We start from the raw sequence: 15,977 nt of genomic DNA, 5'->3' as shown, positions 1-15,977 counted from the left end.
TGAATGTGGGTGATTCTTCCTAATGTTTGAGTTCTCATATATTTGAGAATATTTTTAATTGAATTCAATAGCCCCGCATTGGTTTTTAATTAAAGTATAGTAATATAAGATTCAGATGAGAGGATTAAACTCTTAGATTTATGGTAATTCTTTTGAAACAAAAACCTAATAAAAATTATATTAATAAAAATATCAAACATTTTAATATTTTTAAATATTACGCATACATTTCTTTTTATATGCCATCAATTTAATAGCAAAGGAACTAACTTTATTAATTTGTGAAGTCTCTAAAAAGACGATTAATGAAGTAACTAATTTTTGGTATAATTTGTAAATATAGGAATAAGTTATTCATAATAGATTACAAAAAAAAAAAAATTCATCTCTTTAAATAAGTTTCAATAGGAATTGTAATTTTTTATTTTCTTTTCGTAAAAAAAGTCTTTAACAACTAAAAACAGGAACCTTACAAATTTAGCAGACGCCTACAGCATCCTAACTAATCGTCCATTTGTGCGTTGTGGCACATCCAGCTCAGCAAAATAAATTTGTCTCAAATTGGTGCCATCTGCTGGCACGAAAATGAGACGACCATTTTTTAAATCACTTAAGCGGCTTAGCACCTCAAATTGACCATCATTGGTATTGGCGGGTACTAATTCATTTTCTTGCTCATCGACTTCATCAACTGCTTCAGCTGCTTTTTCTGTTGGCGCACCGTATGTCTCGGCTGGTAATTGACGATTATCAATATCAAGCTCAGGTGGTCCATAGGTTTCTGCAGGCGACTGCTTCAAATCAATGTCGACATTCGATAACTCATCCTTAGTTTCCGGCATATTGGACTCCACACTGACAGGCACATCAGCAACAGGCTCGGCATCACCACCAACAGCATCCACAGTAGGTGCACCACCGAAATCTTCAACGGGTTCACTGTTGGGTGGTTGAAAGTCTTCTGCTGGTTTTGACACACCATCAACAGCATTTTCCACAGTTGCATCAATTTTTTTTGCAGTCACCTCAGGTGCACCGTATGTATCAGCGGGCGTATGTGCGATATTATCTTCATCGTCGAATTCAATGCTTGTGGGTGCGCTTTGTGTTGTGGTCACAACAAAGCCAAAATCTTCAATTGGTGCAGCAGTGGTTGAGGTTGTTGGTTCTGGCACTGCTTTCGGTTGACGTTCATTCGGTAGCTCAAAAGGCACTTTTGGACGGAAACCCGCTGCTGGATATGGCGTTTTTTCTGCAACTGCACTGGGTGTTGTTGCCTCCACTTGGCGTGCGGACTTTTGTCTACTGATGCGTTTCACCGGTGAGCCATGTGTGGTGGACGTTAACGCGAGCGCGACTATGAACACCGCAAGTAGACGCATAGCAGCCATTTTTGGTATTTGTTTGTAAAATGAGTTAAATCGGTACTGTTGTTTGGTCTACGGGTTGGCTTTGTTTTTATACTGAAATAAAATATTTCGCTAGTCAAGTGACCGAATTTTTGTAGGTCTCAGGTAATAAATTCGGTTTTAAATATTTATTTAATTCAGTGACTAGTGCGTTCCTTTGACAAGGTTGCCATTACTGTTGAATTTGTTAATGAATTTATTTATAAATTGTTTAAACAGTTTCTTATTTACTTGTTTATTTTTAATAAATACGCACAAAAAGGTGAATACACCGAAATCGTCTCACTCAAGCGCAATGCTAATTTGCTCACGGCTCTGGGCATAAGGTTTCCGTATTGGGCGCAAAATGTGTACCATGTCATGCCAATCACGTTCCCAGATACAATTTTATCTGTTTACTGATTTCATTCCATGTTTTTATTCACTACAGCATTTGTTCGCCACTTGACAGAATTGGTTAAAAATGCATTAAACGCTATTGTCTTCCACATTTTGTTTTATTTCGCATTTTTAAATTAATTTTTAATGTATTTCACATACGTTTTTGTTGCTATGATAAATTATTTTATGCCATTTATTTACTGTCAGAGGTGGCACATGTACTTTATTATGCAAAAAAAGGAGTGCATAAATGCAGCCCCGCCATGTGGCCTTAATTAGTGAAAACATCATAAATTTTACGCGATATTCATATGTCATAAAATGTTAATATTTCGTACTGGTATATCAAAAAAAAAAAAAAAATCCGATAAAGTGGGAACATAAATATGCGAAATTACCTGGAAAACAACATAAGAAAATAATGAAATTATAAAAAATTGCAGATAAAAAATTATGTGAGTCAGAAATGAATGAAAACTGCAAAGGAATTTTTATTAATGAATTCATTCTCATTTGTGATGACAGATTGCAATAACGCGTACTGCACTTCGGCAATTCATATCGGTTCAGTTATTTATGCATTATCTGAGTCATTATGTCCTCAAGCCTTATTACGCGCCTTAATTAATTACCTTACGAGAGTGCTCGGTAACTGCATCATTCATCAGAAGTTAAGGGCAATCAGGATTTGCATTGAATGTAGTTGATGTCATAAAATATTTAAACAAATTTATTAAAAAATTATATTTTAAAAAGATTTTAAGAAAATAAAATCATGAAAAGGTTTTATTTTAAAAAAGGTTTTAATTAAAAAAAGGTTTTGTTTTAAAATTGCTGCTTTTATGTTGAATTATTTGAATGAACTTCAATAATAGAAGCGCTTAAGAGAATAAAAGTTTTAAATAAATTTTTTTCTTTCAAAAATAAACTTAAAACGATATGGAGACATAGAATACAATTGACCAGATCTGGCGTTATGGGAACACTAAATTATATTGATACAAGTACATAAGCATCGGAAAAATATATCGATGATAATTAGTACTTATATGAATATATATAAGCTATTTTAAAGAGTAAATTCACGATACTCTATTAATAATACCTATTACAGAATTAGGAATTCTTAAGCGTTTTACTTTGGTTATTAACAAAAAGAAGAGAGTTCAGCGAACTTTATAATAACAGTTACAGAGCGAGTGAATTTCACTTATCATACCTGATCGGAGATACAAATTTGAAACCAATGGGGTTAGTGCTCACAGCTTCACACATCCTTAACTATTGAGCTTGGCCCCATTAATGGGTGCATTGTATTGACTATGTTCAAAACCTGTAGTCACTTGCGCAGAATGACTATATTCATTTACTTTCTGCACTTTCCAATCGGGTGGTTTTAGTCAAGCAACAACAACGGCGTTAGATGGACCTTGCACCAAATTAAGAAGAAAAATATATCCAAATTTAAAACTTCAATTGGTACCAGCGAAAATCGTTGAGATTTCAGTTGGAGTTTATCGTTGCATTATACTGAAATGTTTGGTTTACCATGAGCACCATGACAGACACATAATCACGGTAAAAAGCGCTGAATCCTATAACAACCGTATAGTGTATATTTCTAATCAACAACAACAGTACAATCCAATTTAATTTACTATATGGGGAAGACGGAGCCTTTTAGTTCAAGATAATTTAACAGAATTTCCTCAAGATGTCCCCATCATGATAATTTAGACCCAAGATAAAACTAGAAAATAACATAATGGAACGGTAGAAAAATTGTAGACACTTGTTAAAGAATTTTATTTATGTTCCATATTTTTATTCTATTATTCTTATTACTAGAACGCAACAATGATTATTAAAAACTTATAAACTAAAGATTTTCAAAATAGATTGAGTAGAGTTTTTCTTACGCCACTACGTCTGAGTTTGATATCCCAGTAAAAATTATACGTTGAACACTATTACCACTTCCATAAGAATTGAAAAGAACATCACCAGTTATACCATAATAGGTGAGGTCTCATGAACGGTGACCCTTTATCATCATCCCAGCAGCAAATTCGAACCGCACTAGCTTAATTTGCTTTAATTGCTACGGTTTATTATAGAAACTAAACTCAGAATTCAGTTAGAGGACTGTAATATATATGTGATTTAAACAGTGAGTAAACTAAAGTTAATAAATGATGAAAAGCGGGAAAATATGACTTTTGGTCAACTTTTGGTAACTTATATAGTTTTCAAACGGATATTTTAAACTTGGCACAAGTCTTATTAAGAAACATGCATCACATTAGAATACATGCAAGCAAATTAAAACTCATCGGGTTTCGGTTTGCCGCAGCATGTCTTTCCAGGTGCCCCTGTTACGTGTACGCATTCTACAGTCTCGTACAACAAGTATGATTAGTGTTTCCTTATCTTGATCACTTAATTTGTGACACGGTTTACCTCTACATCTTCTTTTTCCAACTATCAAGCAGATTAGCCAAGCAGATAAATCTATACATTTATAAGGTTTATAAGGCATTTATCAGTTCCGATGAGTACCCCTATTGTCTTGTAGTTACTTACTTACTTAGTTGGCCATTACAGACGTGAGTTGTCCTTGGCCGCGTCGAGTAGCCTCCGTCAGTCAACCCGATTAGTGGTTTGCTGTTGCCTGTTAGTAGTACCGAGCACCGCCAAATCGTTGGTCACCGGGTCCTTCCACCGAAGATGCGGACGATCTCTACCGCGTTTTCCATCTGCGGGTATTGAATCAAATACCTTTCTAGCCGGAGTATTTTCTTCCATTCCCACAACATGACCAAGCCAGTGTAGCCACTAACTTTTTATGCACTTAACTATGTCAATGTCGCGGTATAGCTCATCGTTCCATCTAATTCGAACTCGTCGCCAATACGTAAGGGACCATAGATCTCGAAGAATTTTTTTTCGAATGCTCCTACTGCCTTCTCATCACTGTTGGTAATTGTCTAAGCTTCTGCACTATACAGCAGGACAGGCCTGATAAGAGATTTGTAGAGCGTGATTTTCGCTTGTCGAGAGAGGGCTTTATTTCTCAATTCTCTACTTAACGCGAAGTAACATCTGTTGGCAAGAGTGATGCTTCGTTGAATCTCTACGCTGACGTCTGGTTCCTAAATAAACAAAGTCTTTCACAACTTCGAACTTATAATTGTCAACAGTGACGTTGGTCCTATTGTATTGTACTGGTATTAAAATTATTGAAAGGAAACTCCTAAAATTCAAATATATTGGCCACCATTTACAATTTATTTGAAAATTATTTACATAATTTAAAAATACGCCCAAATTATATATGATATTAAAACCAATGTATGGATAAATTAATTTATAGTTATTTTCAAAATGTTGGTAAATAACTAACACAACTTTTTGTTGTTTTTTATTCATTTTAAAATAATTGAAATGTTTATTTGAAAGATTAAATTACGGATATGCCCAATAATAGATACATTTTCTATTTATTTATATCATTCACTCGTTATGTGAATATTATTTCTATTTAATTTCTATTTTCAAAATATTTTTTAACATTAAAACTATTCATATTTTTTTTTTTGTGAATAAATTTAAAAATATTTAATTAATTCGTTACAAGCGAATGTATTTATTTGTAACAAATGAAATCTATGCTAATTGCATAAAATAATTTATGCAAAATATGGCAACGTTTTAATTAGAGCATAAAAACACAGAAACAGAAACAAATTGGCGAAAAAAAAATACAAAATAAATCGGAAAGTTCATTAGTCAAAAATAGACAAAAACAAATTTAAATTAATTTTTTTCACATTCAGCAAACGCATAAACATATTTTTGTTTATTTTTTTTTTTTTTTTTTGGAATTTTGCGCAAATTCACATACAACGAATAAACAAACAATAACAAATTTATGCACATTAAAGCACTCAATGCTGTGTGGTATAGCCCCAAAGACTAACAAACAAATGCGCGCAACAACAAAACAACAGTTGACAAACAAACTCACTCATAAACGAAAAATACTCATAAAAGCCAAATCAGTGCTGAATATTGCCAATTTTTTTGTTTTTGTACTTAATATGCAATAAATTTTCATATTTATGGAGTTTAATTTGGCAAATGCAATCACATGTAAGCACATAAAAATACCAAAGCATAAAGGCAAACAAACATACACACACACACACAAACATACCTAAGTGTATATATTTCAACAAACGCGCCGCTTCAATGCAAAATGAGCCATACGCACACACATACAGCCCACTTCTGAAGGTTTGTTTTATTTAATGTAGTAAAAATTAAAAATGTTACCGAAATAGAATTGGAGCAGACTGCGGCGTCTCCTACAAACGACAATCATTTGTTGAAATTGTGAAGTATGCACACAGGTGTGTGTGTACAGGCTACACCTGTACTGTGTGTGGCTCAGTATCGCAGAGTGTGTATAAGTGTACGCTTACGTTTAGGCAAATTTGTGTGTGGCTTTTGAGTTAAATTTCCAATTTGTTCAAATTCATAAATTGCACATTAGTTCGCACATGAAATATGGCCTTTTTATGCTGAAAGACTCATTGTTGTTGTTGTTTTAAATATTTTATCTTAAAGGCACAGGTGTCGTCACAGGAAGTTGGGCATATTTTTGTTTAGAAAAAATGTGCTAATTGAAAGCATATAAAGAGAAAGGAATTTTTTTAAAAAAATATAAATTAACTAAAATTTTTTTTAGTTAAAAAAATTTATAAAAAATAAAACTTAAACGGAAGGAAGTTTTTAAAACTTCAAATAAAATGCAAAACTGCTACAACAACATAGCTTTAAGTCCAAAAACTTCCATTGAAGCAGAGAAATGGAGCAAAAAATATACTGAAAGCATTCAAAAAACAGCATAAAACAGAAAAAAAGCTCACATCCAGACACCTTTCAAGGTAACAATGAACTTTCAAGCCGCTTCTAACGAGTTCTGCAGCTATTTTTTTCATTAAAATTAAGAGAAGAAAAAACAATAATAATAAAAGAAAAAATCTTGAAATATTTTTGTTATAATAGCATTTGCCTTTCTAGCTGCAAGCCCATTGCCACACACTAAATAACTGCTTCAAATGTCTACTCATACATGAAAATATCTTGTACACTCGTCGCCCACTTAGTCGCACTCCTATCCGTACTCCTAGCCACATTCCTAGCCGCACTCCCAGCTACAAGTGCAGCATACAACGTACTTCAGAGCAGGAAAAAAAAATTACTTGCTTGAAAAAATCCTTGGTTAGACTATTTATTTTAAGGCACATAAATTATAAAAACTTCAATAACAGCGCCTTGCTCGCTCTATTTACTCGCATTTAGAAGAAAAAAAAAACGATTTTCCATTTTTCTTAATATTTTAAGTCACTTCTGTTTGGCTAAAAAACTGTGTCTGTAAATCATCTCGGGCTGGCATGAAATGCATCCAGTCTCATTCGGGCCGTCGCACCGGCCTGGGTGAACTCTTGCTCGTGTGTGTTTGCCTGCTTTAAGACTTTAAGAGAAGAGGAGAAGAGAAGAGAAGAATTCTTCAAAATGAAGTGAGTTTCAAAGGATTTTGGATTTGAAACTTGCTTATCAGATTTAAATAAAAGTTCATAAAACTATAAATTCAGAAAAATTAAGTTGCTTTGAAACTTTAAGTCATTTCAGCAGAAGATTTTCCTCCTTCTTTGCTCCATTTACAGAAGAATATTCAAAAAAACAAGAGAAAAGTCGGGTTATGGAATAACACTTTAGGGAAATTGCATAAGGATTATTGCAAATTTTGTTTTGGTTTGTAAATAAAATTTTCTTCTACGAATTTTGAATATGGCTTTAGATTAAAGTGATTCTAATAGTATAAATCTTAGAATCCCCTGATTAGTTGAAAACACGTTGCGGTTAAATGCATTTAAGAAGCAAATGCACTAAACAAGCCAACCTATTTTTACTCTTTGTATCTTGTTTCTTAATTCTTGTAATATGACAAAAATGTCAGATTTATTTTCAGCATTAAGAAAGGTAACAACTTACCATATAGTTTTACAGATAGAATGAATATTTGATATGTTATAATTATTATTAAGGAGAATTTGGATTGCGATGTGAAGATCTACTGTGTCTCTTAAATGAATTCAGAGAATAATTCATCTAGATTATTAATATTAACTTATGCTCATAAAATTCCAAAATTAGTTAGAAATACTTTCGCAACTTATGCGTTCTTAAAGCGAATGCATTAAACCAGTTAATCCATGATCGCTACTGGTATTATATATTTTAATTCCTGTACTGCGTCAAAATGGCTATTCGATTTTAAGCAACAAACAACTTATATACTTATTATAAGTAAAACAAATGATTGGTATGTTGTAAGATTATCATTAAGTCTAATGATTTTCCGATACAACACAGAGGTCTTATATACCCTTTTTACTGATTTAAAATAATTTTTCAAAGGACTTAAACTTAAATTTATTAATGATATCTTAGATATATTGGCTTCCAGACATTTCTTGAATTTTGGATTATTTAAAAATATTTTAGCTTATATGGAATGAGTCATAAAATGACTGATTAAGTTGGCTAATTTAAATTTAATATGTATAAAAATTGAAAAAAAGCTCATAATAAACTTCACTGAATTTATAATTCTCACTTTGTTTAATAATTAATACCAATATGTAAATTCTTTATTAGAGAAGCATGAATTTAACGCAATTTTTGATAAAAGAGTATATGTATCGAAATAATCATTGTATGACAAATTTAGTTGTATTATTTAAAGTTAGTTTCGTACAATTAAATTTAATAAATTAAAAACTTTGACTTCATACATAAAATTAAACCAAAAGTACTACTAACTAAAAGAAACATGAATTGACTGTATTTACTCTATATACGTTATTAATTAAAAGATATTTTTTACTGTTTTATTTTTATGTGTCTTTATTTAAACATTTCTGAATTACAAACCTGTAGAGTTCAACTATACACTATGAAGTCTATCTTAAGACACTTCTTACTTTCGGGCCCAGATGCAGACTGGCGTTTCTTAATCTACTGCGCAACAAGACGGTTCGGTTTCTTATTTTCTAACATTCTTTTTGTCTACTTAAATTCTATTGGTTAAAATAATTATTATTAGCAGCTATATGTGTAATTATTGTACTTATTGGAAGAGAAAAATGTGTAATTATTATCCTATTTTAAATACAATTTGATATACTTGGAACCGATCAATAAAATTATTACTTACTCAAATAACAAGTAATAGTTGAACCAGAAGCACCACCAGAATTACTCCAACTCCACCAGAAATACTCCAAAAAGAACCACACAGTGCTGACTGAGGTTATCACGGAGCAAAGCAGGACATCATATAATCAGTGTAGGTATACAACTCAGCGTTTTAAATATTGTTGCAAAGGCCGACTTACTGACTGCTATTCTGCATCTCATTTAAAAAACAAAAAAAAAAATATTGCGAGTGACAAAGTAGTTCTCTACATTAGATTATTAAGTGAAAAAGATAAACTGATTAAAATCACTTCGAAAGTTATTATCCATCAAAAAAAGGCCATGCTTATAGTGGGAGAATGAAATCCCTATTTTTTTCTGAGGTTTTATTGTACAACACTATGATCAATTTTGAAGTGCGCTGTTATCATCGGAGCAAACTGAAAAATTCACTGAAGCATAAAGATCAGAATTGAGGCGTAAAAAAATTGTAGTGTTCCATCAAGATAATACTAGACCCAAAACAAGTAACACGGGATAAACATTAAAAACTTTAACATTTTGGATGAGATAGGCAGTCAGACCCACTTTGTATTCCAGATCTGACACCTTCTGATAAATATCTATTCCATTCTGTACAACATTATTATCGAAAGTTTTGACGTGAAATCAATACCGGTCTAATAGCCAGTACCGCGACCAGAAGAATCCTATTGTATCATTTTCTACATCATTTTAGACAGCAACATTTTTTTCTTTAAATGAACGTCAAAAATCATCTAAATCACTTTTTGTCAGAAAAGAACAAAAATAGTACGCTACTGCCAGAAGTATAGCAAAAGATAATGAACCAGATTGAATAATATATAATTTAATCAAATTTAAATAAAACTTAATTTTCTTCTTTTTATTTAATATATAAAAATCGCCTTTCACAATTAATTATTTTTATCGGTTTTTGGTATATTTAAATAATATGACACAAGTAATCACGCATTATTATCTCTATTTCCATCTAAATGCCTAATAATGAGAGTTTTGTTTCTTATAGTTGATGGTGTTTGTGATGTAACTAAATATATAATCGGTTAGTTTTTATTTTTTTTTAAGTTAGTATTTTTACATAAATAATCTTGACAGGATAACCATCATACTAGTCTTTTTAATTTAATTTCAACTCTTGCTGACAATATTTCACTTTTATTAAAAACAACGTCAGTTAGCAGACGAAAAATTTCTTTATCATTGCAATTATTACTAAACAAACTGAGAATTATAAATATAATAAAATGTATAATTCAATGTTATGTTATTGATTGGTTCCAGTATATCAAATTGTATTTTTAATAGGTTGATAATAGCACATTTCATCTTCCAACATATACAGGCTAAAAACATTTTTCTACATTCTTGTATTTTTGTGTATAATTAGTCACATATTTATATTTCTTATAGTTAATAGCACTTTTGGTGTAATTGTATGTATTAGATCAATATTGTTATTTTATTAAGTTCAATTTTATATAATTATTTTTGGGTCAATAATTTAAATCCATCATTTAAGGACAATTCCGATATATGCTGATGCCAATGCTTCACTATTTCATTAAAAATAGAATACACTTCTGTAGAGAAAAACCGTATATATTGTAATAATTACTCAACAAAACGAGAATTGTATGTATAATGACGTATATTACGATCAATTATTTCTACTTTTATATATACTATAGATGTATATTAGACAAATATTTTTCTTAGCCAACGTCAGTTAATATTGACAGCTACTATTGGTATTACTGCCGGTATCCATTAATTTCCTTTAATGTTAATGTGAGACTAGCTCAAGTGCATTTAGCGATTTTTACTATGCAAAATTCTTGTTGTACGCGATTTTTTGACCAAACACGGCACCACTGTCATCACTAAGGCAGCATTTTTCACCACATCTGGATCCGTGCGACTTTTTCCTGTTCCCGAAACTTTGAGTCGATTGAATCGTTTTGAGTCGCTTGAATCCGTAAAAGAGTATTCGCTGAAGGAACTAAAAGCCATACCTTCACGGGCCTACGAAAAGTATATGGAAGATTGGGTTAAGCGTTGGCATATGTGTATCGCTTCAGAAGGAGCATATTTTGAAGGAGATAAAATTAATTTGGAATAAAATTTAAATTTGTGTGTTTTATTCACAAAATCCGAGTACTTTTTATACAGAAGGTACGTTCAATCATTTTACCGCATATTTTATATCTACTTTATGTCAACGATATCCACGAATCTGTACATAAATTAAAGATCTATACAAAAATATTATGATATGGAAATAGACAAACTAAAATACAAATAAAATAAAACTGAAATTTAATAATGTGAAAAAAAAATATGATTAATTAATTCAATTACTCTACAGCTGGTTTATGATTTCGTTTTAAAATAACACAGCAAGTTGATTTGTTAATAAAACCTTCACAGCAAATTAATAAAACTGCAGAAAAATGTGCTTACAATACAAGTCAAGTATGGCTTTGGGTTAGTTGGTTAAGGAGCGCTGACTCTGAGCTTTAAATTCGGCAGGGCATGAGTTTGATTCCTGGTACTTGCAGTCTCAAAAATTTATTTACAAATAATTAAATATAAGAATTATTTCCAAGACCACTGATGATGGGTATTTGGTATATGATTACCCAAAAATTCAATTAATTCAAATAACAAAAAAAAATTTACTTTCAATTCGTTGAACTTGTGTTTCCAAATAAAGCTGCACTTTATAAGTTCGTTCTAGTTTAAAGCACGGCAAGTGCTGGTTAATTTCACTAATTAAATAAAAAAAGTGACAAAAAAACCTTGAACTAGAGCACTGAAAGTTTGTGCAGTTTTGACTACTTGTGGAAAAACATGATTAGTCATCCTTTATAATTTGACAGGCACGAGTTCTAAACCTGGCACTTGCAGTTCATAAAAATTATATACAGACTATAAATTAATTAAAAAGAAATTCGAATATTTCCTAAGACCACTGATGATGAGTACTTGGTAATACACAAAATAGCGCTGTATGGTCAGGCAAATTTAAATAAGTTAACTAAAAGTTTTGTTGTTGTCTTTTTATTACTATTCCAACTCTTTTAACGTTTAAAAAATTTTGTTGTTGTTGTAGTTCATTACTCTTCGAAACCTCGCTATCAAATACAATAGTTTATATTAAGTAAAATAGTCACTGCCGTAATAACTGACATTAAAATACAATTTTTATAGGATATATCTTAATAAATGAATGTTCATATAAAAACTGAAAATCTCTTCTTATAAATATAAATAATACATGTGAGCATTTAACTAACGAACAATCCATTCACAGCAAGTTAACTCATAATAATATTAGTTCTTCTTATTTGCGAATTCGATTTCGAATTTTTTTAAATTTGGGAGACCATATAACGCTGTTTTGAGTATTGCCAAGTGCTCATCATCACTGGTCTTAGAAAACATTCGATTTTTTTTATTTATTTTATAATCCGTGTATAATTTGTTTGGACTGTATAAAACAAAAACTATATTGTTTAAATTACCATTTGATAATTTTGATAAACATAATTTCAAATTTTTTACGATTTCTGTATATTGCGGCTCTTCTTCATTTTATTCCATTTTGTATGGATGAGACAAGGATACTACCATTTTAGATGTAATAATTTTACTTTTTTTTTTCTATTAAATGTCATGAAATTTTGATAATATTTTATTTAAAGATACTTTTTACTGATATGTGTGTTTGTCAATAAATAGCATTAAAACAGATAATTATGCTTAAACTTGCCCATGAGACAAAATCTATTAAGGCTGTCTGCGTGGCTGTATCTGCGATTAGCACTAAAAAAGACTATTATTATGAAACGGACACTACCTTCAAGGAAACAATATAAAATTTAAAAAACATTTAAAAACTTATTTTCATGCACTCAACTTTCTTCATATTTTTATTTAAATTATGTTATAGACTATTAACTCTGGCTAGCGTATTACTATAAACTATTACGGTTTAGTCTTACCTCAATGCACTTTCAAATTAAATAAATCGAAAATTACCACAAAAAAGTAAAAGAAGTAAAAGGAATCGTTTCAAGGGTTTCGATACACTGAGAAACCCTTTCATTAAGCAATCTACTGAATCCACAAATCAAACCAACAAATGTGATTTTCATTAATTTTAGCCACCAGTCGTTTCATCTAATCCTGTCAGAGTTGCAGTAATTAGTAGCGGAGGCAAATAATTGTTTGCGGCATGCAATTTATGCAAATTTCTGTTATGTATGCATGAGTCTAAATGCGATATATGAGTAGAGAGCCAAGCTTGTACCGCGTTTGTTTGCGGCGCCGATATGTAATGCATGCAGAATATGTAGCATTTATTAGATGCAGGCCCCAGCGAATACCAGAGCAACAGCAGGTGCATACGCTACTGTATGCGGATTTGTGGGCGAAATGATTGAACTGAAGTATTCGATTGCAATGCTCTAAAATTTGCATAACTATTTATAACTACACTCCTTCAAGCCAAGCATACACACACACTCATACACACACTAACACACATGTACACACAAGTGGATGTATGTAATTTTTGTGGATGTATAGGAATGTAGTTTATTTGGCGAATTCACAAACATACTTGAAACGGAAGTTACCGGAAATGCTTTTTGTGTATGTTTTGTGTTATGCCACGCTAAACATTTTAGTTATGCCTTTTAAACGCACACAGCCACACAATTAAGCACATAAAAGCACTTATAAACTCACACACACAAACGGACGCAGATACGCTTAAATGTATCGGTGGCGGAGTTGCTGTGCATATAAAGTCATTTAAATATTTACACACACACACAAATAGTAAGGATACGATTAAGGAAGTAGGTGGCCCTTCGAATGTGGTCATGTCAACAGCACATTGGCGTTCTGTAGCACTTCACTTGGGCAAATTCTGGAACCTGGCGGTGTTCTTAACCAGAAACTGTGAATGTTTTTCTGTTAAAAATGTTATTTTTATATTTATAATTTTTAAAAAAAGAATTAAGTAGGCATTTTATGCGAAGACTTCTGCAAGTTTCGCAATCCATGTAACATAATTTATAATTTGCTACTTGACATGCGAACACGCCCACCTACCACTTCATCCGAATAACATGTACAGCGAAGCGTACGCCATACTCCGCTCTCATATTTTTGAACAAAAATAAATTTTACAAATTCAACAAATTCCATAAAATAAAGTCTTCAAGGAGTGAAAATAATGGCATATCGGCAGGACTGTAAGGACACTTACGAGAGTTTTGCTGCTTTTAGCTTAATTTGCAGGCAAAGAAACAGTCGCTGAAATCTACAACTTACGCCAGTTGTCGAGAAATCGTTGTTGCTGTTGTTGTTGTTGGAAAAGTTTGCGAAATATTGATGGGGGCGCATAGATCTGGTAGCTTTCTTCGGCTCCATTTCAGCTTCGAGTTTTGAAATGTGCAACTTTTGGGTTGCCTGAACGTGTTTGTGACGATTTTGATTGTGATTTAAATGCGTTAAAAATGGAAAAATGTTTTTCCAAAAACTTTCTACGTAAACTTTGTAAAGTTTCTTTGGGATTAACGTAAAGAGCACGAAAAACATGGAAACAGATTCGTTCGTTGTTTTTCTTTGCTGTTTGTTTAAAACGAATTACAAAGTTGAAACTGTTGTAAAAATTACATTTTCCTCTTCTACCATTTCCAGAAATTTCTACTTCAAAATATTATATTATGCAATCTAAACTTTGCAATCTGACTATTAGCCATGCAATAAACATTTTTAAATATAATTCCAAGTATTGACATTTCTAAAATATCTAAACCTTCCAAATGGCTAAAATACTTCTAAAATAATTTAAAAATTTCATTCCAAAATTTGCGCTCAGCATAGAAGATTATTATATATGGTATTTACTTTATATTTAAAAAAAAAATAAAAACCAGCATTTGAAAAAGAATTCTAGTAATACTTGGTTAATAAAAATTATCATTATATATAACATTATTTTTACTTTGAGTTTCCATATTTCAATTCAAAACATTTTCTTATAAAGATTAAAAATTAAAATAAAGCAAATAATTTAACGCTATTTTTATTACATTCATAATTGTTTTTATTATTCATCACTAAAAGAAACTAAATTCTTAATATGAACTATTATTTTCAACAGAGATATTTTTATCAAACCATAGTGAAATATCAACAACAAAAATTTTTTTATTTTTTTTATTCACTGAGATTTTATTCACTGAGAATTAAGCGATCAAGCAATTTTATTAAATATGTTATTTTTTGATTATAAGTATTGCTATGCGATGTGAGACTACGACCGTCAGAAATGACAATACTTCACGTAGAATGCAATCAAGTAAACTTTACATTTATCAAAGGAATTAATGCTCCTTGACTTCTTAAGTTGGTTTTTCTAATACATTATTGATAGCGTGACGACCACGATGGAAGTGCTACGAAACTATAACTTCGACTTTCAATTTTCCACCACATTTTTAAGTATTTAGGACCAAACCTTCCAAATAGTTTACCTTATAGTTATTTTCAGTTGTTTATAGTTTTAAACATTTACCAGCAAACCCCTCAAAGAAGGACTACAGAAAAGTCATTCAAATCATCTAAAATGTCAATATTTTTAAAATAGAATACATTTTGAACATTGCTTGGTATGATTTCATGAACTATTTGAAATAGTGCTGCATTATAGCAGAATTGTAATTTATAAAGCACCTCCGTTTTAATTTTATTTTTGACTAATACTATTTTAATAAGCTAACTGTATCGGAATGATGAATCCAAATTCATATTAATATATATTATTGATTGTTGAGGAGTATAGTCTGTGTTTGTTGTTGT

General features: G+C 31.2%; 1 protein-coding gene across 1 annotated transcript; it reads right to left on the bottom strand.

Moving 5' to 3' along the window:
- Nucleotides 1–488: 488 nt before the first annotated feature.
- On the bottom strand, nt 489–1,489 carry LOC119683724. Its single transcript, XM_038097534.1, has one exon. It carries the CDS (start codon nt 1,389–1,391, stop codon nt 489–491), a length of 903 nt encoding a protein of 300 aa, XP_037953462.1. The 5' UTR covers nt 1,392–1,489.
- Nucleotides 1,490–15,977: the final 14,488 nt, after the last annotated feature.

Source organism: Teleopsis dalmanni, chromosome 1 (genome assembly GCF_002237135.1).
Source record: "Teleopsis dalmanni isolate 2A chromosome 1, ASM223713v2, whole genome shotgun sequence".
NCBI lineage: Eukaryota > Metazoa > Arthropoda > Insecta > Diptera > Diopsidae > Teleopsis > Teleopsis dalmanni.
Note: the sequence above shows the minus strand (reverse complement) of the source record. Positions and strands in the feature narration are given on the sequence as shown.